The 21,109-nt window shown below is 39.9% G+C and overlaps 1 protein-coding gene across 7 annotated transcripts in view; it reads right to left on the bottom strand.

The window, feature by feature from the left end:
- CDK14 (cyclin dependent kinase 14) overlaps positions 1 to 21,109 on the bottom strand; it is a 665,059-nt gene that overhangs the window by 90,109 nt on the left and 553,841 nt on the right. For all 7 annotated transcript variants that reach the window (XM_070787460.1, XM_070787457.1, XM_070787458.1 and 4 more), the window contains 2 exons: positions 20,130 to 20,269; positions 12,884 to 13,025 (listed from right to left, as the gene is read on the bottom strand). In XM_070787460.1, coding sequence (XP_070643561.1) covers positions 12,910 to 13,025; positions 20,130 to 20,269 — 256 coding nt within the window. In that variant the 3' untranslated portion in view covers positions 12,884 to 12,909. The remainder of the gene's footprint in view (positions 1 to 12,883; positions 13,026 to 20,129; positions 20,270 to 21,109) is intronic.

Below are 21,109 nucleotides of genomic sequence, written 5' to 3'. Positions count from 1 at the left end.
GCTCTGGTAGCAAATAAAGTTTTCTGTGATTTCCCCATATCCTAATTTTCCATTGGAAGCTTTCATTTTATCTTAGGCAGAAAATACTATTGGTTGTTTTCCTGGGGTGACAGATTCACTTTTGAGGAAATGTCTGCCAAATATTCAAGTCTGAATAACCATAACCAGTAACCACCATCAGTCAGTCATCCGTTAAAGACCATGTTTTCAGGGGAAAAAACAGCCAGTTTCCGTTATAACCCAAACACTTGCACCCCAGCTTTTCCTTGAGACAACCAGAGTAATTAGGTACACAGTGGACATGGTTTATGCAAACTTCCCATTTAGACACACTGAATATTAAAAATTTCTAGGGAAGGAAATGGCAACTCTCTCCAGTATTTTTACCTGGAAAATTCCAAGGACAGAAGAGCTTGGTGGGCTATACAGTCCACGGAGTTGCAAAAAGTCAGACAGGACTGGGCACACACAAAAAATATTAAAAATATATCTATTCAAAGGCAGAGTTTTAATAAAATTAATCCTTTTTATTGTTTTACCAAGAACATTATTAAGTGAAACTGGACTTTAAAAACAATTACCACTGTGTGACGGTAGAGAAAACAGTGCCTAGGAAGACAGTTTGGTGCCACTGCCTTGATTCATGTTAAGAGCCAGTGGCGTTACTTGCGTTGTTTTTGCACCATTAGTGCAAATGCCAACACAGCGCAAAAGGCAAAGACCATCTTAGTATTATCATGAAATTAGTTTTGACCCCCAGGGAGCTTCTGGGGATCCCCAGGGTATATAGACCACAGGAGAACTGAGATAAAGGCGACAATTATAAGGATACCATTTCTTATCTTTGGAACTAGGAAACTTATCTAAGAGGAATCCACAAATCTGACGGTGAAACTCTCAACAACAAGGTCACTTAATCCACAGAGCTGTAGAAAGATTCAACAAAGAAGCCGACTCATTGGAAAAGACATTGATGCTGGGAAAGAATGAGGGCAGGAGGAGAAGGGAACGACAGAGGTAAGATAGTTGGACGGCATCACTGACTCAATGGATGTAAGTCTGAACAAGTTCCAGGAGATAGTGAAGGACAGGGAAGCCCAGCATGCTGCAGACCACAGGGTCACAAAGAGCTGGACACAACTTAGTGACTGAACAGCAACAACATGTAGGTACAAATGAAAATCTTTATATTTTGTTCAAATAAAAGGATTCAGCAAGGAGAATGATAAATATAACATCAGTATGTATCAGATATTATTCTAGTTGATGGAGAGGAAATTAACTGAGAAGAATGCAACAAAGTGGAGAGTCTCAAAGTCTGTGAAGGCAGAGCTGACTCTGGAAGGCCAAGGTGAAGGCAGAGTACATAGAGAAGGGTGAGAAGAGAGACCGGATATTCACCTCCAGCTCTTCGTGGCCAGATGCCTTTGGCTGGCCTGTCTTAAGAAGTAGTAAGGGCACCTTACTTCAAGCTTCTGAAGGCTGAGAAGTCCTTGGGAAGACAACTAGAACCAAATCTCCTGTTAAAAACATTTTTTTGATAATCTTTTCTCTCAAAATAATTGACTTATTCATATTTCTAATAGATCTGTCAGTCATTAACAAATTGAGTTACTATGGAAGAATAAAAAATCTTAAGTTTAGATGAACCATTTCAAAAATCTTTTTTTTTTTTTAAAGGCCAGCTCCTGGACCACACAATAAAGCCCCCAAATGAGGGGACGAGTGGATTCACACTGATGTTTAAATTTTTAGATTTGACAAAAGTAATGCAGGCAATTTTGGCAGCTATATTCAGTAGCTTAATGCTAAGCTTTTTGTGCTGAATACAGAACAGAATGAATTTTCCACCAGTGTTTCGACTAGGAGGTTTTAGGATTCCTATTCATTTCAGACAGCAGTCTGAAGCTGCTTGATAAAACAAGTACTGGCTATTTCATAACTGCCTCATAAAATGTCCCAATACTTAAGAGAAGAGAAAACTCAAGACAAAAACATTTTGAAAATATATGTTGTAACCAAAATCTGGAATGCTAAGTAAACATCCTTTAGTGTTCAGCCAGAAAGACTTGCAGCTGTGGCATCTGTCGCTTAAAATAATACAGTGAAGATCTCTATGTTAAAGATAAATGATATTGCAAAACTTTCTTATCAAAAGCAAATACATTTTCTGATTCAATTTATGTAGGAAAAAGCTTTACACTAAAGCCCATTTAATATACAGTAAAAATACTGGAACCTTTAAATCTGGCATTTGGTTTGACTGCATGCTAGGCAATTTGATTTTCTGTTTTGCCACTACACTCTCTTTACAAATTGCAGATTAATTCTTCCTATAAGGACACCTTTTTATTTTAGCTTTGTTTTCTAACTATGGCTACTGCTAAGTTGTTGATTTTATGATAAAAAATCAAATTATAGATTAACTACAACTAGGCAGGAATGAAACTGGAGAGCTGTTCCTTTAAAAAAAAAGGAAGATAAAAATTTCAACATTGGACTAAAATATGATATAGTCATATTTTAAAATATACATATATATTTTAACATGGATTAGATCTAAATCTCCCAAAGGGCAAACACACTCCTCTGTAAATGAGATTGCATGAGAATCTGGAACCCGGTTTGATTTGTGCAGCCTGGCTAACCACTGAAGATAAACACCAAGCCTGTTCTAATTCCATATGCAGCTGAGCTAGTCTTCCACCAGCAGAGGAAAAAGAAAAAAAATCCATCTTATTTTCTAAAGTTGCCTATCTCCATCTATTTCTGTGGAATTGCCACAACTGCTCAGATAAAACATTTGAGAGTATGTCAGCTTTAATTAATGTAACATGACCTGATCATTTCCACAGTTAAGAATAAAGAAGTTTGCATTTTTTAAATCCAAAGCTCAACCTGGAGATTATGCTAAGCTGCTTCATTCATAGTCCACACTCCTCGGCTCATGTCAGAAGGACAGCATTTGTCCCCTCTAGTGATAAACAAATTATACATGAAATCAATTCCACTTCACAATCATTTTCCCTATTGGGTATTATCTTTCCTTCTCTGCTCCCTCCAGTTAAGCCCGCATCCTGTAACTTGCTAATGAGCTGGGGGCTTTCTGTTCCAGGTGGCACCCCCTGCCTCGAAGTCATGACATTTCCCATTTCGAATGCTGCTGGCATTTTTCGACAGCTCCTGCTAACTAGCCTTTTTGACCTGCGCTAAGAGGAACTCATCTGATCGAATCCTCTAACCTGCCAATCATTCCAGCAAATGATCTTCACAGTCACTCCCAAGGCAGGAATGGAGAAAAAAAAAAAAAGAAACGCAAGTGAGAGAATGAGGGAGTAGGCAAGCGGCTGCCTCTGCAGCTACCTAATGAGAATACTTTAAGTCTCGGAGGCAGCTGAAACACTGAAAAACTGGTGGGAAAATTAGGACACAACTGAATGCCTGGCTCTGTAATTACTGATTTCTTTCCATCCTGAGATCATTTTGAGAGCAACACCTATGAGATGTGCCAATTTCTAAAGAACACAAGAACACCCTACCTTACACTAAGAAAATAGATGTATTTCTCCTGCCACTATCAATATGCAATTCTTATAATCCCATTCTGTCAGACAGGTTCCTTTGCAGAATTAATCATGTGCTATAAGCTTGTTAAATGTGCATCTGTAAACTAAGGATGATTATCATGCTGGCCACAGTGAAGAAAGGACCTCCTTTTTTTTCTTCCCCAGGCATATTTTAAATGTTGCCACCATTTAGGGGGATGTTGATTTTCACATGTTTACATAAAAACAAATAGATGTGGTGAAGGTTGGCACTGGGCTCCGGGAGGATTCAAGACTGACGACATTGGATAATCTGGACATTCTTGATTTTAAAGGGAGGTAAAATAGTTTTTTTTCTTTCCAGATTTTTCTTCCCCGTGCATAATCGGTTTATTAAGTGGGTTCCCAACCCACAGAATAACCCAATTACTTTGGGAAAAAAGATCCACTATGTGGATCTTTGGTAATGTATCGTAATTCTAGAGATCTTGACATGAAGTAGATTTGTTGACCGAGGAATGATACAATATAATTACGTGTTATCATTACACCATTTACGTAATAATGTAAAATAAATACTGTACATGATTTCATTGCACATGATAATCAAACATCTTTCCCCATTTATAACAATTAGGCCAATAGCCCCATTTACAGTAATTATTATATGTAATTGAGGGCATTTTACTAATTGCATTGAAAATGATAATCCAGAGCAATTAAAAATCCAAGGGCACTATACATAGTGCAAACTACATTAAAAGAATGGTGATAATTTCAAGGAAAAAAATTCAGCCAAGTATGGAAGTTAACAGCACAGTATTTGACTCCATGCTTGGCATACCAGGTAGAATTTATTCTGAGACAAATTTCCATCGATTTCTCAAACTTCTGCATTGTTTTTGTTCTAGAACTTGTGCACTATTTTATCAGCTGGAGAAGTTATCCTTTGCTTAATCTATGATGTTATCCTAACAACTCTAGGGCTGTTGACAAATTATTCCATTTGGCTGGGTGAGTGTACAGAGTGTATGTGTTATGTATGTATGTATGTATGTATGTGTGTATGTGTGTGTGTGTGGTAGAGGAGACAGCTATCCTAAATTCCAAAGCAGACCCACTATATTATTCATTTGCACAACCAACTTGATGTTCTTAAAAGCTTTATTTATTCATTGAAGCATCTCCAAGTTTTGCAAACATTTTGTTAAATATATTTGTAATAATTTAGCTAAAATGTTTAACTTTGTAAGACGTGAAATCCATTCAGGTTGTGGTTTTCATCACATTGGCTATCTGTCTAGAATTTTAATGTGTCTAAGGACCGAATCCCTGGCTTTTGTCCCAGGGGCCCAATGTCTAACCCTCCTCGATCCGTCTCCCATTTCTTCCCAGACAAAGCTCGTCTGTGAGGAGTATCTCAAGAGTGGTGAGCATGTGGGGACAATGGCAACAGTTTCCAGCTTTTTTCTTCTTTTTTGCCTTCCCTTCTCGGCACTGTCATTTAGACATTGTCCTCCACGCGTTCAAATGTCATCCCAGACCATCAGCCCACTTCAACTCAAACAGCCTCCTTTTATGCTCAGACACTTCTTAGAGCATCTGCAGACCACAAAGACTGTGTAGTGGGACTCAGCTGCTCTACTGGTATTAATAATACAATACAGTGCACTTAGGGCACAGACAAGTCCCTCTGTATCCCAAACTCTTAAGAATCAACATGAAATGAAGGGGGAAAATAGAGCACCTGGACTGATTATAGCTCCTTGTTCTATGTGACAGCTAACTTCATAATAGTTTGGCCAAGCAGTCTAACAGAGAACTCGCTAGTAGCCTTATCGCATCTTGTGCCCACTATTTATAAGAAAACTTCACTCATATTATGCTGCTGGCTAAATAGTCCCTAAGAAATTAATTTAGGTTTTAAAAAGAACAGAAGACGCAAGTTGCAGTGCTATTCTCACCACACCCCCCCTTCCCCATCCCCCCAGTCCTCAATTTGAAAGCTCATCTGACCTGGAAACACTGAATCACAAAAACATAGTCAAGTTTTGAGCCTCCATGGGCTGATGAACCAGTTTGTGGAGCATCAAACCAGGTTCTTCTCTTTTAGCCATTTCGCATTTTAAAACTCTCAGTCAGGGAAAGGCAAAAGCAAAAAACCCTGTATTTTTAATGTAAAAAATATTAACTCTGAATTCCCTGTGCTTAAGAAAAACATTGAAATGTTTAGAGGTAATGGAGGATCATGTGAAGAAAAACTGGTTTAGAAAAACAATGTGGATGTGTACACGTGTGTATCTGTGAGAAAGAGAGGTGAGAGAATGAATATGATACAGCAAATGGAGTAAAAAGCAAACATTTGGGGGAAGTGGGTGATGGGTATCAGGCATTCTTGGTACTACTACTCCTGCAACTTTTCTGTAAATCTGAAAACATGTCCATACAGAGAAAAATATATCCTTTAAAAAATGCACTCTGGATGCACGAAGCAGGATACAGTAAACGTTCTTTTCATTCTGCTTTGTGACAATCCCAGGATGTAATTAAGCAGATTAGATGGTAAAGGACTTTGGTGAGCCCATTCACAAAGCTGATGGAGTGTCGGGTACAGAGCAGAGGTGAGCCAAAGGAAGAGGGGAGTGGAGAGGCAGGGAAAGGAGGAGAGAAGAGAAGAGAGCAGACAAGTATCTGCAGATGCCCCTTAGCCTCCTATTTTGCATCAGGGTTCAGAGGAGGGAATAGACTCTCTAGGGTAGAGGAGAAAGTAAGGAAAGAAAGGTGGGGTTGGGGTGGGGAAAATAAGCCACATCCCAGCCTTTTCTCAATCAAGTGTTCACAATGGTTCGAAGCACTGTCCATTTCCCGAATAAGATTTCTTAATCTACAGCAATGAGGAAGTAAAGACAAAAACCAGGGATTCTTTCAAATGAAACCTAAGAGAAAGACTCAGGCTTGTTTCCCCCTCTGCCTGTTATTTCCACAACTATTGAGACAACAGAGATAAAACTGTAGTTGTTTGATAGGAAAAAAAATTTGCAGAGTCATGCAGACAAGAACAGTTCTTGCAGGGGAAAAAAAAAATCATAAATCTTTCCGCTACTGAAACAAAACTAGATCCAACACTTGAATCTCTTATACTGTGATAAGTGCTGCTGCTGCTGCTAAGTCACTTCAGTCCTGTCCGACTCTGTGCGACCCCATAGACGGCAGCCCACCAGGCTCTCCCGTCCCTGGAATTCTCCAGGGAAGAACACTGGAGTGGGTTGCCATTTCCTTCTCCAATGAATGAAAGTGAAAAGTGAAAATGAAGTTCTAATGGGTGTCATCTCCTTTTGTGTCTATCGTTAAGAAAATGTAACATGGCTCAATAAGACCTTTAGTCAAAAATATCATACATGAGACTTCGCTGGTGGTCTGGTGGTTAAGAATCTGCCTTGCGATGCAGGGGACATGGGTTTGATCCCTGGCTGGGGAACTAAGATCTCACATATCACGGAGCAACTAAGCCTACACACCACAACTAGAGAGTCCCTGAACCACAAGGAAAAGGTCTCACACCACACCACGAAGATTCCTGCATGCCACAAATCAGACCCCATGCAGCCAAATCAGTCAATCAATTGATTAATAAATCACACACTGAGGACATTTTTACTCCATTAAAACTGGAGTTTCCCTCTATTTTGTTATTATTTGCTAAGTCATGTCCGACTCTTTGTGACCCTAAGGACTGCAGCATGCCAGGCTTCCCTGTCCTTCACTATCTCCTGGAGTTTGCTCAAACTTGTCTGATTTTGCCTTGATAGAGTACAGACCAGGCCAAGCGCCTTCTGGCTATACCTTTTCTAGAAGGTTCAGAGGCTGCCAAGCCCAGAGTCCTCTTCTGAGGGGCTGTTTCAGGAATGGCTGGCCACCCATCAGCTGACTGGACCCACACAACAGCCATGCTCTCCCTCCGTGATGATGGTGACACCAAGTAGAGTGGCTCTGGAGGAGGGTCTGAATCTGAGGGAAAGAGTTCGGCAGTAGACTACCCCAGAAACAAGAGAGACAAGAGAAGCAAGGTGTATGAAGAAGCAGATGGGTCAGCAGAAGCCATGAGATGCAGAGGAGATTAAAGCACCATTAGTCAATGCAGCGGAGAAGGCAATGGCACCCCACTCCAGTACTCTTGCCTGGAAAATCCATGGATGGAGGAGCCTGGTGGGCTGCAGTCCATGGGGTCGATAAGAGTCGGACACGACTGAGCGACTTCGCTTTCGCTTTTCACTTTCATGCATTGGAGAAGGAAATGGCAACCCACTCCAGTGTTCTTGCCTGGAGAATCCCAGGGACTGCGGGGCCTGGTGGGCTGCCGTCTATGGGGTTGCACAGAGTCGGACATGACTGAAGCGACTTAGCAGCAGCAGCAGCAGCAGTCAATGCAGAGACACAAGAGGTCACAGGCTGGTTGAGAGCGAGGGGGCTGTTTCTCCAGAAGCAGGTACCAGAGTTGAGAGGATGGCTGAGTTTGATGGCAGACAAACCACAGCTCCTGTCAGATCCTGACAGACATTCAGTCTCTTGTGAGGTCTGCCTGTGCAGCTTCTCAGACTGTCCACCTGTTCTTCCTTACTTTCCCACACAATCTCAGCCGAGACCACAGTCAACCAAGGAAACCTCACCACGCTTCCTTCCCTCAGAGGATCCCCACCCACGCTTCCTCTCAGGGGCTCCTGTCCCTGAGGGCATGGAACATGTCACCCAGTCTTCATCTCTGTCCCTCTCTGTGTCACCCAACTTCTTCCTCACTTGAGTATTTCTCTCTCTCAAACATTCTGAGCTCCTCTGAAGTCATTATGTTCTAGAACTGAAATATAATTTTACTGAGTGAATTCAGTTTAATTTCCCTGATTCCTCTTCACAAAAGCAGGCAGGAGGAATGCCCTTCACCATTGCTGGGCAGCAGAACCTTCTGTGATGCTGAAAAGGTTCTCTCTCTGCCTTGTCCAATATGGTGGCCCCTGGTCATGGGTGGGTCACCCATGGGTGGGCACTTGAAATGTGGTACTGCTCCTGGGGATACAGAATTGTAATTTAGTTTAATTTTAATTAATTAAAAATAAACTTCAGTTAGCTACTTTAGATAGATAGGTGCCTAGTGGTTACCTTGTTGGTGAGCACAACTTTTATTAATAAATATTAATAAAGCACAACTTACTAATCTTCCTTTAAAAAAAAAAGAAGGGAAAGGAAGGGATAGGTTTTCCCATTTTGTCTTTATCCAGTCCTGACCCAAATAAGTTAATTACTTTACTTCATTAATGTATAATTCTTAAATATTTACTGAAGAGGTCATAATATGTGGTTCAAAGGCTACCTGCATCAACGTTCTTTGGGGTTTTAGAATGCAGATTCATGTACTCCAGGAACCTAGATTTTTAAAAACTCAATGGGGAAGACATCCCCGGTAGTAGAAGCGGATAAGGCTCCCCCTGCTAACACAGGGGCCACTGGTGCCATCCCTGATCTGGGAAGATCACACACACCATGGGGCAACTGAGCCTGTGTGCCCCAACTACAGAGCCGGTGCTCTCGAGCCCGAGAGCTGCTGCTATTCACCCTGAGCGCACAGAGCCCGTGTTCTGCAACAAGAGGAGCCACCGCAGTGACAACCATGCACGACGATGAAGGGCAGCCCCCGATCACCGGGACTAGAGGAAGTCCGCAAGCAGCAAGAAAGACCCAGTGCAGCCAAAAATAAATAAGTAAACAAGCAAACAAATCAACTGGACGTTCAGATAGTGACGCCAAAGAATCTTAAGCACCAATGCATTACATTTTGTCTGGAGTTTGGTTTAAAAAAAAAAAAAATCCTTGCTTTATTTAATCAAAAGTTTTGAGCAATGCCTGCATCCTACTGTTTACCTGGCAGCCTACTTTAGGAAATTATTGCTTAATGACTGAGTCAAACAGAAAAAGTCTACTACATGTTTTCTTCCGTTTTCATTTCATACTTACATAACGTTGATTAGCAAAGATATATACTAGAAGCAAGGAGAGCGTCACCAAAACATGTGTGCAGTTAATTCTTGCGCCTGAACCAAATACAGCTTTTTCATGCACGAGACAGACATTTGTATATTTATTATGAATTTAATAGGGTTTGAAGACCAGTGCATTCATTGAAAAGAGATGTTCCATAATGAGCATATACTATTTCAGGAAAATTATAAAACGTCTAAAAGATCAGAGACCATTCTTATCCCTTGTATTCGGCAAAAGGAGAGCAGACAGGGTGACTATGCACTTCCTGTCTCAATTGAGAATGACTGGAAAATTAAGCTCAGCATGGGGTGTATTTGGTATTGCTGTGCACAAATATAAGTGATACTAATGGATGTGATATTCAATATAGTTTCTGGTTTTTCCCTTGGGGAACATGTCTATGCACATTTACGGCGCTCTCAGACTTTAAGAAAATCCTATCCTTCCATGCTGATAAAAAGATGGGGACAACCTAGGCAATCTGTGGTCTATTCACATCTTTAGAGGATAACAAACTGTAGGAAGCACAGGATTTTGATCATCCATTGCCTCCTATCCCATTTTTAAACTTTGGGGCATGTGGTTTTCTTTTCATTTCATTTGGTTACAAGACTCTGAAACCAAAATTGCTTTCTACTGCAAAGAAAAATGCTCCTCATTAGCTTTTCCAATAAGGCCAGTTTATGCAAATCCAGAATTATTAACTAAATGACTGAAGTGACCTTAGTATGCAAGTTTAGAAATAGTTGGGCACTGTGGTATAGGAGAAAAACTAAGACTTGAACTCCTACTGTCCATCACTTTAAAATCAGAAGTGATACAACGCATTTTCCATATTTGCCTCTAACCCCCCAAAGAAAGGTAGTCAAAATGCTAGATTACAGTCTGAGCCTCTGTGAGCCCTCAACCTCTTCCCTCTTCCTCTTTTTCCCAATCTCTCTAAGGTTTATAAAGAATTGGGACATTTCAGGAAAATTTAAGATGCCACAGCTCGCTCTAAACAATTAGTTCATCAAAATCTAGGGAAATATATATTTTCCTTACAAATACCCTTATTTATGTAGACTTTGACTCTATAATGTCTGCAATATAGACACTGATATTCAGCTATTGATCAGAATCAGCTCCACTATGCAGGATGTCTCAGGCCAATATATAGTCTATGTTATTTAAACTCTAAGAGAAAAACCCATTTGATTAATGTAAAATCCTAGAAAGGCAAAAAAATTAAAGTGATTTCTTTTTTTTTTTTGCTGACAGAAAACTCTTAAAATCCAACTTCCATGCAGCTTTTCTGAGAAAAAAAAATTAGATGTTTCCTCAATATAATGTTGAATCAAACAGAGGCATTTGGATTTCAAAGAAAACAACAAAGACAATAATGATAATAATATTAAAGCTTTAAAAGTTGATGTGAAAAAGACAAAATTCATAGAGAACATATTTGTAGTATTATTAGATAATTCTAATATTCTAATACGTTTAAAAAACATACTACAAAGAAAAATCATCTTTGTAAAGGCTTTTGAATACCGATGACTACTTCTGAACGGCTCTTCAGAATCCCTTTTTGCTTAGCAATTTTTGAGACCTTATGGGGAACGCTTCTGTCCAGTGAGCCTGATTTAATTTATATGGAAAAGCTGACCTAAAGCACGTTCTAGCAGTTTTGACTGGCCAGGCTCAGCTCAGAGAGACCTCCAAAGAGCACAGAAGAAAGGATACAGCCTTGCGATGGAAATTCAGGCTTGCATGTGTGTGTGTGTGTGTGTGTGTGTGTGTGTAAGGCAGCAGCACAAATGAAGTTCACTTTTTGTTTTGCTCTACTGAATTAAAGGGTTTATAAAGCCAGGGGCTCTCATTATGGTAATGCAGGTTAAATACTTTAAAAAGCATCTGCTGTAACCCTCATGAATTAAAACCATTCTCAGAACCAGGGGATAACTGGTCAAAAATGCAGCCCCATGCTTTGTCCGACCAATTGAAGAGAGACTGTAAATGCTGCTGGGCAAATAAAGCTATACTTCTTGGTAGCTTTTCATCCAATATAGAGAAATAACCAGAAGAAGGAAGAATCTTACTCTTATGAATGAAATGGCAAGTCTACTAGTAATACTTCCTGACTGGCATTTATACACCATCTTTTATCAATCTGGGAATCTACTCTCCAATCACTCATAAATCACCACTGAACTCCTGAGAGGCCAAAACTGACCCCCACATTCACTGAGAGTCCTCAAAACCTGAGTCCACGGGTATAGTCTAACCATCCAGTAGACAATGTGGACAATTAACCTTCTGATAGTTCAGCCTGTTAATATATTTCAAATTAAGAGTGAGAGGAAGAAAGAGGAGCTCCTGCAATACTGTCTGTATCCTTGGATTAACTGGAACATTTAATGACTGAACAGTGACACAAGCAAGTAACATACGGGCCAGCAAATAAAAAGCCTTCCCCACAAAAAAGTTGATTCTCTATATACTTCAGCATTATGTTTCATTAAACAAAAAGGTATATATCAGCATAAACCTCCAAATAACCCAGACATTCCCAACTGGCAATAAAGACACAGCCTTTTCAGAGGTTGCCAGCTTATGCTTGTTTCTGTAATTCCTATATGATAACCAATGGGACAGTCTGACATGCCTAGAGATTGTCTCATTTAGGTTCTACTTTCCATCTGCAGAATAGCAAAGGTCAAAGAATAGGAAAGAAGGAAAAGAAAAGGTTCGCTATGATAAGGATTGTACCAGGGGCCACGCAGGAATCAGAAGGGGGTGAAATGACCCAAATGGCCATTAAGCAAACCTGGGGAGCCCATGCCCTTTTCCAAGGAGGTAGACAGTTCAGTTCTACACACAAACTTCTGGCAGGAATGTGAGTGCAATACGGCTAGAGTTGCTGATTTTTCAAGAAAAGCCAGAAATCTAGACATTGTGTAAAATTACCCAATTTTAAAATGAGAGCAACCAAGGGGAAAAAAAATGGCATGGGCCACACACAGTAGGTCTGTGACGTAGATATTCTCCAAGATTAACCATTTCTAACCTCAGTAAAGAATGTGTGAGTAGGGAAATGATTTGCTTATGACTACAATGGTTTGCCTATGCCTATATAAATAAAATACCATTTTGGTCAGAATCCAGAAGGTGTCTAAAAATACGGAAATGACTTCAACTTGTAACGAAGGCCATAACGAACATAAAAGAGTCACTGGATAGAAAAAAACAAATTTGAAATATTTCATTTGAAAGATCGACTTGGTGTCTTTTCACAATTATTTTCCAAGTAGAGTAGATCACCCTACCTGTGCTCTTGAGAATGCTGTGCGCATCAGTGCTTGCTATTTGATAGACTTTTGCCATAACTATTGTTTTTCCCAAAGGTCCTCATGCTTTCTCCGGCTTCTGGTTGCAATCTTACATTTGGGACGGTAAAAATAGAAGACACTGTGGACAGAATAAAAAGTTTCCATTTATATATTTATAATCGTCTCTTTCAAAAAGTGAGGTGGAAATGCAATGCTGGATGTCCAGTACATGAAACAAAATGGTATACATTGGTCTTTGAAATTGTCAAGTTGTCACAACCACACACAAACACACAGATTTACACACACATATGACAGGACAGTCTGACTTCCCCTCCAAACCACAGCTCAGTTGACCTCTCATATTTCTCTGATCTAGAACAATTAGCTTGAATTTGGAGATGAAATATTTTGCCCTTTCTTTGTGCCACTCTTCCACTCATTATTTGGAGAAGTATCTATTGAGCCCCATACTGTTTCAGGCTTTCAGAATCCTGTAGTGTATAAATCATAAGGAAAAGAAACTCTGGTGTTTGTAGACTTCATTTAGGGCAAACAGATGATAAACGGGCCTTAGGAAGCATCACTATGAACAAAGCTAGTGGAGGTGATGGAATTCCAGTTGAGCAATTTCAAATCCTAAAAGATTATGCTGTGAAAGTGCTGCACTCAATATGCCAGCAAATTTGGAAAACTCAGCAGTGGCCACAGGACTGAAAAAGGTCAGTTTTCATTCCAATTCCAAAGAAAAGCAATGCCAAAGAATGCTCAAACTACCACACAATTGTACTCATCTCACACGCTAGTAAAGTAATGCTCAAAATTCTCCAAACCAGGCTTCAACAGTACGTGAACAGTGAACCTCCAGATGTTCAAGTTGGGTTTAGAAAAGGCAGAGGAACCAGACATCGAATTGCCAATATCCGCTGGATCATCAAAAAAGCAAGCGAGTTCCAGAAAAATATCTGCTTCTGCCTTATTAACTCTGCCAAAGCCTTTGACTGTGTGGACCAACAACAAACTCTGGAAAATTCTTCAAAAGACGGGAATACCAGACCACCTGACCTGCCTCCTGAGAAATCTGTATGCAGGTCAGGAAGCAACAGTTAGAACCGTACATGGAACAACAGACTGGTTCCAAATCGGGAAAGGAGTATGTCAAGGCTGTATATTGTTGCCCTGCTTATTTAACTTATATGCATCAAGAGAAATGCTGGGCTGGATGAAGCACAAGTTGGAATCAAGATTGATTCCAGGGAGAAATATCAATAACCTCATGCAGATGACACCACCCTTATGGCAGAAAGTGAAGAAGAACTAAAGATCCTCTTGATGAAGGTGAAAGAGGAGAGTGAAAAAGTTGGCTTAAAACTCAACATTCAAAAACTAATATCATGATATCTGGTCCCATTACTTCCTGGCAAATAGATGGGAAAACAGTGGAAACAGTGGCAGACTTTATTTTCTTGGGTTCCAAAATCACTGCAGATGGTGACTGCAGCCATGAAATCAAAAAATGCTTACTCCTTGGAAGGAAAGTTGTAACCAACCTAGACAGCATATTCACAAGCAGAGACACTACTTCGCCAACAAAGGTCTGTCTAGTCAAAGCTGTGGTTTTTCCAGTGGTCATGTATGGATGTGAGAGTTGGACTATACAGAAAGCTGAGGGCCGAAGAATTGATGCTTTTGAACTATGGTGTTGAATAAGACTCTTGAGAGGCCCTTGGACTGCAAGGAGTTCCAACCAGTCCATCCTAAAGGAGATCAGTCCTGGGTGTTCATTGGAAGGACAGATTCTGAAGCTGAAACTCCAATACTTTGGCGACCTGATGTGAAGAGCTGACTCATTGAAAAGACCCTGATGCTGGGAAAGATTGAAGGCAGGAGGAGAAGGGGACCACAGAGGCTGAGATGGTTGGATGGCATCATTGACTCAATGGACATGAGTTTGAGTAAACTCTAGGAGTTGGCGATGGATAGGGAGGCCTGGTGTGCTGCAGTCCATGGGGGTCACAAAGAGTCGGGACATGACTGAGCGACTGAACTGAACTGAACTGATGATAAATACTCAGACAAATAAATCAACTAGTTCTAAGTGTTATGAAGAAAAATAAAGCAGGGACAAGAAACAGGAAGTGCTGTAGTGGAAGCAGGTCAGTGAAAGCTTCCCAGGTAAGGTACCTTTGAGCAGAGACCCAAAAAAGGTGAGAGGGCAAGTCATAGAAAGATCTAGAGGAAGATCAAGGATGAACCGAAGAAAGAGCAAACATCAAAGCCTTTCTAAGGAGAAGCAGGCAAAACAATTAGGAGGTTACTGTAAGATGCAGGTGAAAGACCATGGTAGGTGACATGGGGTGGGAAATGGCAGGGGAGAAGTCAGGATGGTCTACTGATCTACTTTGAAGGTACGCTAACAGGGTCTATGGAAGAACTGGGTTTGGGTGTAACAAAAGAAGAATCCAGGGTAACTTCGAACAACTGGAAGAATGACATTGCCATTTATGAACAAGATAAAGACTACAAAATGAGCAAGTCTGGGGGAAAAGATAAGGAGTTCAGTTTTGGTAATATGAAGCTGGAGATGCCTACTAGACATCCAAATGGAGATGTTAAGTAGGAGCTGGATATGCAAGTCTGGAATCAAGGAAGATGGGCTTGGAGATTGAAATTTGGAAGCTGTCAGTATACACAGATGATATCTAAATCATGAGATTAAATAAAATCATCTGGGCTCTTGGGAGTGTATGCAGATGGGAAGATCTGAGGATTAAGCCCCAGGGCATTCTAAGAGTGAGAGGTTTGGCAGATGAGAAATCTGCAAAGGAGTATGAAAAGAAATGTTTAGCTGAGTGAAAGGAAAATGTCCTGTCCTGGAAACCAAGTGAAGGAAATATTACCAGCAGGAGATGGTGGTCAATTGTGAATTAAGCTAATGGGTCAAGATGAGGGCCAAAGATCCATGGATAGAGCCTGAAACCGACAGCTGTGGCATCTTGGGTGCAAAAGTTTGGCACAAAAGGAATTAAGAGAAAATGGAAGTCTAGGAACTGGAGCAGCAAATATATTTCAACAGGGTGAGTTTTATTTTTAAAAAGATGGCATGGAGATCCATTCAAGGCATGATGTTGTTTTAGGATAATATATAGGACATATGTAGGAATAGGTCAGAAATCCTACCAACAGAGGAGCTGGAAAGGTCCTCAGGGCTCACTGTGTCTCTAAATGAGAAGCCGGAAACCCACAGAGACTAGGGCACTTGTCCAAAGTTGCCTGGCTAGTTAATAGTGGAGCTGATGCTATAAAGCTAGAGTCCAGGCGGTCTGATTCCCAGTTCAGCGCTCCTCACACTGCACCAATTTGTTGGCCTTCTTTTACTGTAGATCTGAGCTTTGTGAATTAGCAAATGAATGTAATAAAATCAAGGACTCTGCGCTATGAAGTGTATTTTGTTCATTTACTTTGACAAGGGTAGTTCAGCTTCAATAATTTATGTAACTTGATAGTATACACAGGAGAATGCCCTGTGGTGTATTTGGGGAAAGTAATGAATTTCTTCTAAATCAGCCCTCGATTTACTTCCCTGCAATTAAATCTTTGTGAAGAAGTGGGGCAAGGCTGTTGGGGTTTTGGGATAGAGGGAGAATGACAGGGTGCCCCTAGAATTAGCCAGCTTTAACTGTCAGATCCCCAGGTAACTGTGCCATAATTCTCGCTTGATGAATTTATAATTCCTTCTTCAGTGGCACACTAATATATTACTTCTAAATTTTGGTATTATGTAAACTGGTGAGGTTTTAAGGACTAGCACAATAAAGATATTATATTGTTATACGTTCTTCCAAAGCAAATAACAGTCTGGCATCAGCATATAACTTCATTTTTATAAGAATTCATGGAATGACTGCAGGGCTCTGTGTAACCAAGGTTCTAATAACATTTGATACTCATCTCAAAAGGTCTGCTACATTAAAAGTAGGCCAAGAAGGCTGGAGCCCACTTTGAACTTACTTTTGTTACAATCTTCTTCTCTTTACCTGGGTTTGCTTTTTGCTTGCATAAGTGTTTTCTCTTTGTGGACATTCTTTTCTTTAAAAAAAAAAAAAAAAATGCCATGACCTATCTTTAAGAATGTGATGCTGTGGACTTAATTGTATCCCTCCAAAATTCAAATCCTGGAGTCCCAATGTGATAAGCTTTTAGAGATGAGGTCTTTGGATAGAAATTAGGGTTAGATGCAGTCATAAGAGTGTGGCCCTTAGCATGAGATTAGTGGCTTATAAGAAAAGGAAGAGATAGAGATGTCCCGGTTTTTCTCTCTCTGCCATGTGATGATAAGGGAGGCGCTGTCTCATCGGGGACCTTGATTTTGCAAACACCTTGATCTTGAATTTCTAGCCTTCAGAAATGTGAGAAATAAATGTTTATTGTTTAAGCCCCAGTCTATATTATGTTGTTATTGCAGCCTGAGCAGATTACGTATTAAAGTGAGGTTCCTAAAGCTGGTCAGTCTAAACCATGACTTGGTTGCTAAGACAACCCATTTATCGGTTCTGCAACACTTCTTTTCAGATGGCCCTCTTTCCAAATCTCCTTGAAAAGGAGGGTATGAGGATATGAAGATATGAGGATACTGGCGCTGCTGCTGCTGCTGCCATTTGCCAGGTGGTAAACTTTTACAAGACTCCACATTAACATAAAATTTAATTTTAAGAATTTCAAGAACTTCTAAATACATTCTGCAGAATATTAACCTAGATAACAGTCACCAAAACCAGTCATTTCACCTAAAAAGAAACTAGTTCCCAAAGTCTCCAGAGCCTAGAAATTCTTTGTTTTGTAAACATGTTTACAAGGACGACCACGTTGTTCGAGATGGAAATGACTGTGGTATTTAAGACTGGGATTGTCCTTTCTTGCGACTGGATTTATGCTTCATAATGATTATCTACTAGACACAGAAATAGCATTTCTGTAACTCAAAATTGTTACCGGAGGCATTTAGCAGAATCTTGCTTGAAAAATATAATGATTTTTCATCTTTATTCTCCCCCCTTCAAAAGGTTTCACTGCCCCTGATGTTTAACGTTATGCAAAGGCGTGTTTCTGCCAATGAATATCGCCTTATGGTTATGCTTCTGCAAATAGCCTGCTGTGAGCTGATAAAGGGATTAATGCAGCCAAAATTCTTAATCTGTGAAATTACAAATTAAATTCTCATATTAAAAATACCACCCTGAGGTATTTTTTGTGGTTTTAATTCCCCTCTGGTGTTCTGCATACATTGTGCTTGTTAATGACGGGGACAAGGCTGTCTCCGTTGGCAGCCTGCTGCCGAGTGATAATGTGGAGGCATTTACTTACTGATAGAAACTGGATTTAACCACTGGCTGATAAACTAAGTGGCAAGTGGGTAATAAGTCCATATTAACAAAAAAGTACTACTACAGAATTCAGAATTCATAGACCATCAAAATCCTGGCTTAAACTCAATCATTAAGTCAGATGGGATTGAGATGTCACCAAGGAGGACTGCTATCAAGTTACAAGTTATACTAAAGGGAAAAACAAATCATGTGTTCGAATTCAATGAGCCAGAAACTCATTAGTTTGTTTTCAGTATGGGAAGATGTGTCACCAATTGATTATTTTTCTACAGGGATTTCATCTTTAATTTTTTTTTTTTTAATGGGGATAGCAGTAGTAATGATCAATGGGTAGACTATTGGAAAGTAAGTAGGGAATATCGGATAATATGGACTCGGAATATATAAACTACTGAAGAAGATTAGTACAGGGTAGTAGTGGGTTAATACATCTAGAGTCACTTTAGAGTTAAAAAAAAAAGGTAATTAGAATTCATTGTGAGATAGAAAAGATTCAGGGTAGGAACACCCTCGAGTTGTTACTTGGGATTTAGTTGCCAAATAAAAGGTTATTGTTGTCAAGGAGATTCCAGTGCTTACCAATGGGGGAAGTCTAAAGTCTAAGAGAATAAAGACATAACTTTTATGTATGATGCGTGTGTGCATGCTAAGTTGCTTCAGGCATGTCTGACTCTTTGTGATTCTATGGACCATAGCCCCACCAGGCTCAGCTGTCCATGGGATTCTCCAGGCAAGAGTACTGGAGTGGGTTGCCATGCCCTCCTCCAGGGGATCTTCCCAATTTAGGGATCATCGAACCTGCCTCTCTTCCATCTTCTGCACTGGCAGGCAGGTTCTTTACCACCAGTGCAACCTGGGAGGCCAATGTCCATGGTAAGTGATGTATATTCAAGGATTAATAATGATATTATAGATATCCATCCATACATGCAGTATATGAATTTTTAAGGGAATAAGAAAAGAGTATGAGAAGAAGTATCTCTCACTGGCATTTGGAAAGAATGTATCACCATTGAACAAAAGTGTTCTTACTGCAACAGTATTTTTCAAAATTTCACAAGAATTTTGTTTCACACTTTGGAAGAAAGATGAGATCCTCCCAGTCATAAATCCTCCCCCAAATATTTAAAATGTAATTGGAAAAGGCTGTGTAAATATGAACACTTGTAAAAACAAAACAAAAACCCACCCAGGAATGTGTTTTGTTTTAAAAGACCCAGAGAAGAACTCTGTATGAATACCAAGAGCATTTGTAGTTAAAATGAATTACATGTCTTCAGTTCTTACATGTCAATTCAGTGTATTAGCCAATTGCCAACTCTGTTCGTCAGCTCACTACATAGCAGCCCTTTTTAAGGTTATTGTTACAACCAAGATAGTCTCTGAGAATCAAACAGAAATGAATCATTTCTACTCCGTGTTCTGCAGCCAGTTAAAAAGTACTGTACGCATAAAGTACTAAATATGTAAATCATATTTTCCTTCTCCTTTATGACTGCTCAGATCATTTTTTTGGACACACACATAATCAAATACAAAGACATGCAGCTGCTGACTGCAGAGCAGAGATAGCAAAATAAGGAATCCATTTTCTTCCTGTGTCTGGTAAGCTCACAATTGAATGGCAGGATTCTACTAAATATATATGCACACTACCTCCCTTCCCCCATTCTATCTCTCTCTCTTTGTATACACATACACACGTTACGTACATATACATGTAATGCATATATTAACATAAACACACATAATATTACAGAAGCACAAACATGTGAACCCCTCTACATGTATGTTACACATGGATGCTAAAATCATGCCCCGGCTTCAATTAGATGTTTCAAACTTGTCATACTCACTATCAGTCAGTTCCCATAGCCGTGGGGGTAGGTCACTAAAATACTCGTGGCTCAAGGCAGCCTGAGCTGATAGTCTGTTCTTTGGGGAACACTGGAGGAGCTTGGAGGCCAGATCTTCTGCATGATTCACATAGCTGAGCCTGAAAACACAAGCAAAAAAGGGAGAAATCAGAACAAATAGAAAGTTCAAGTAAGACATGCTGTAGTTTAGTTGCTAAGTCGTGTCTGACTCTTTGGACCCCATGGACTGCAGCACACCAGGCTTCCCTGTTCTTCACTATCTCCTGGAGTTTGCTCAAACTTATGTCCATTGAGTCAGAGATGCCATGCAACCATCTCATCCTCTGTCTTCTGCTTCTCCTCCTGCCCTCAATCTTTCCCAGCATGAGGGTCTTTTCCAGCGAGTCAACTCTTGGCATCAGGTCGCCAAAGTATTGAAATTTCAGCTTTAGCATCAGTCCTTCCAATGAATATTCAGGGTTGATTTCCTTTAAGATTGAGACATTAGGCTCACCTAATTTTTCTGGGCCTATTTATTCCCGGACAAGAAAACAAGTTAAATTGGCCTTTGAAAGTAAAAAGAAGCAGCCTTCACAGTAGTTCTTGAAGTATCTGTTACTCTAAACCAGGTTTCACTCTTAGTATCCTCATTGATCTAACATATTTCTATATGAGCCGAGGGTTGATGTTTTCAATATAGAATTAGGTCCCAAGGTAGAAAATTTCAGAACATAATTTATCAAATAGTAGCCAGAATTTGCTCAGAGAGTATATGTACTGCATACACATCTGGATATATTTACAAGGAAATTAATATAAAATAAGCAGGAGAATTAAAATAAATCTTCTATTAAATTCTCTAGTTACTAAAGTTACTTTTCCTTGAAGAATTTACATTTTCTTACATTGAATGAAAAATTATTGGAATAAATGCCCTTTCAAATATTAACAATTGTAATATTAATGTGCAGGTTAACAAA

The sequence above is a fragment of the Bos indicus genome, chromosome 4, assembly GCF_029378745.1.
Source record: "Bos indicus isolate NIAB-ARS_2022 breed Sahiwal x Tharparkar chromosome 4, NIAB-ARS_B.indTharparkar_mat_pri_1.0, whole genome shotgun sequence".
In the NCBI taxonomy this organism is placed as follows: domain Eukaryota; kingdom Metazoa; phylum Chordata; class Mammalia; order Artiodactyla; family Bovidae; genus Bos; species Bos indicus.
The sequence above is the reverse complement of the archived record's forward strand: the minus strand, read 5'-3'. Positions and strand labels throughout refer to the sequence as shown.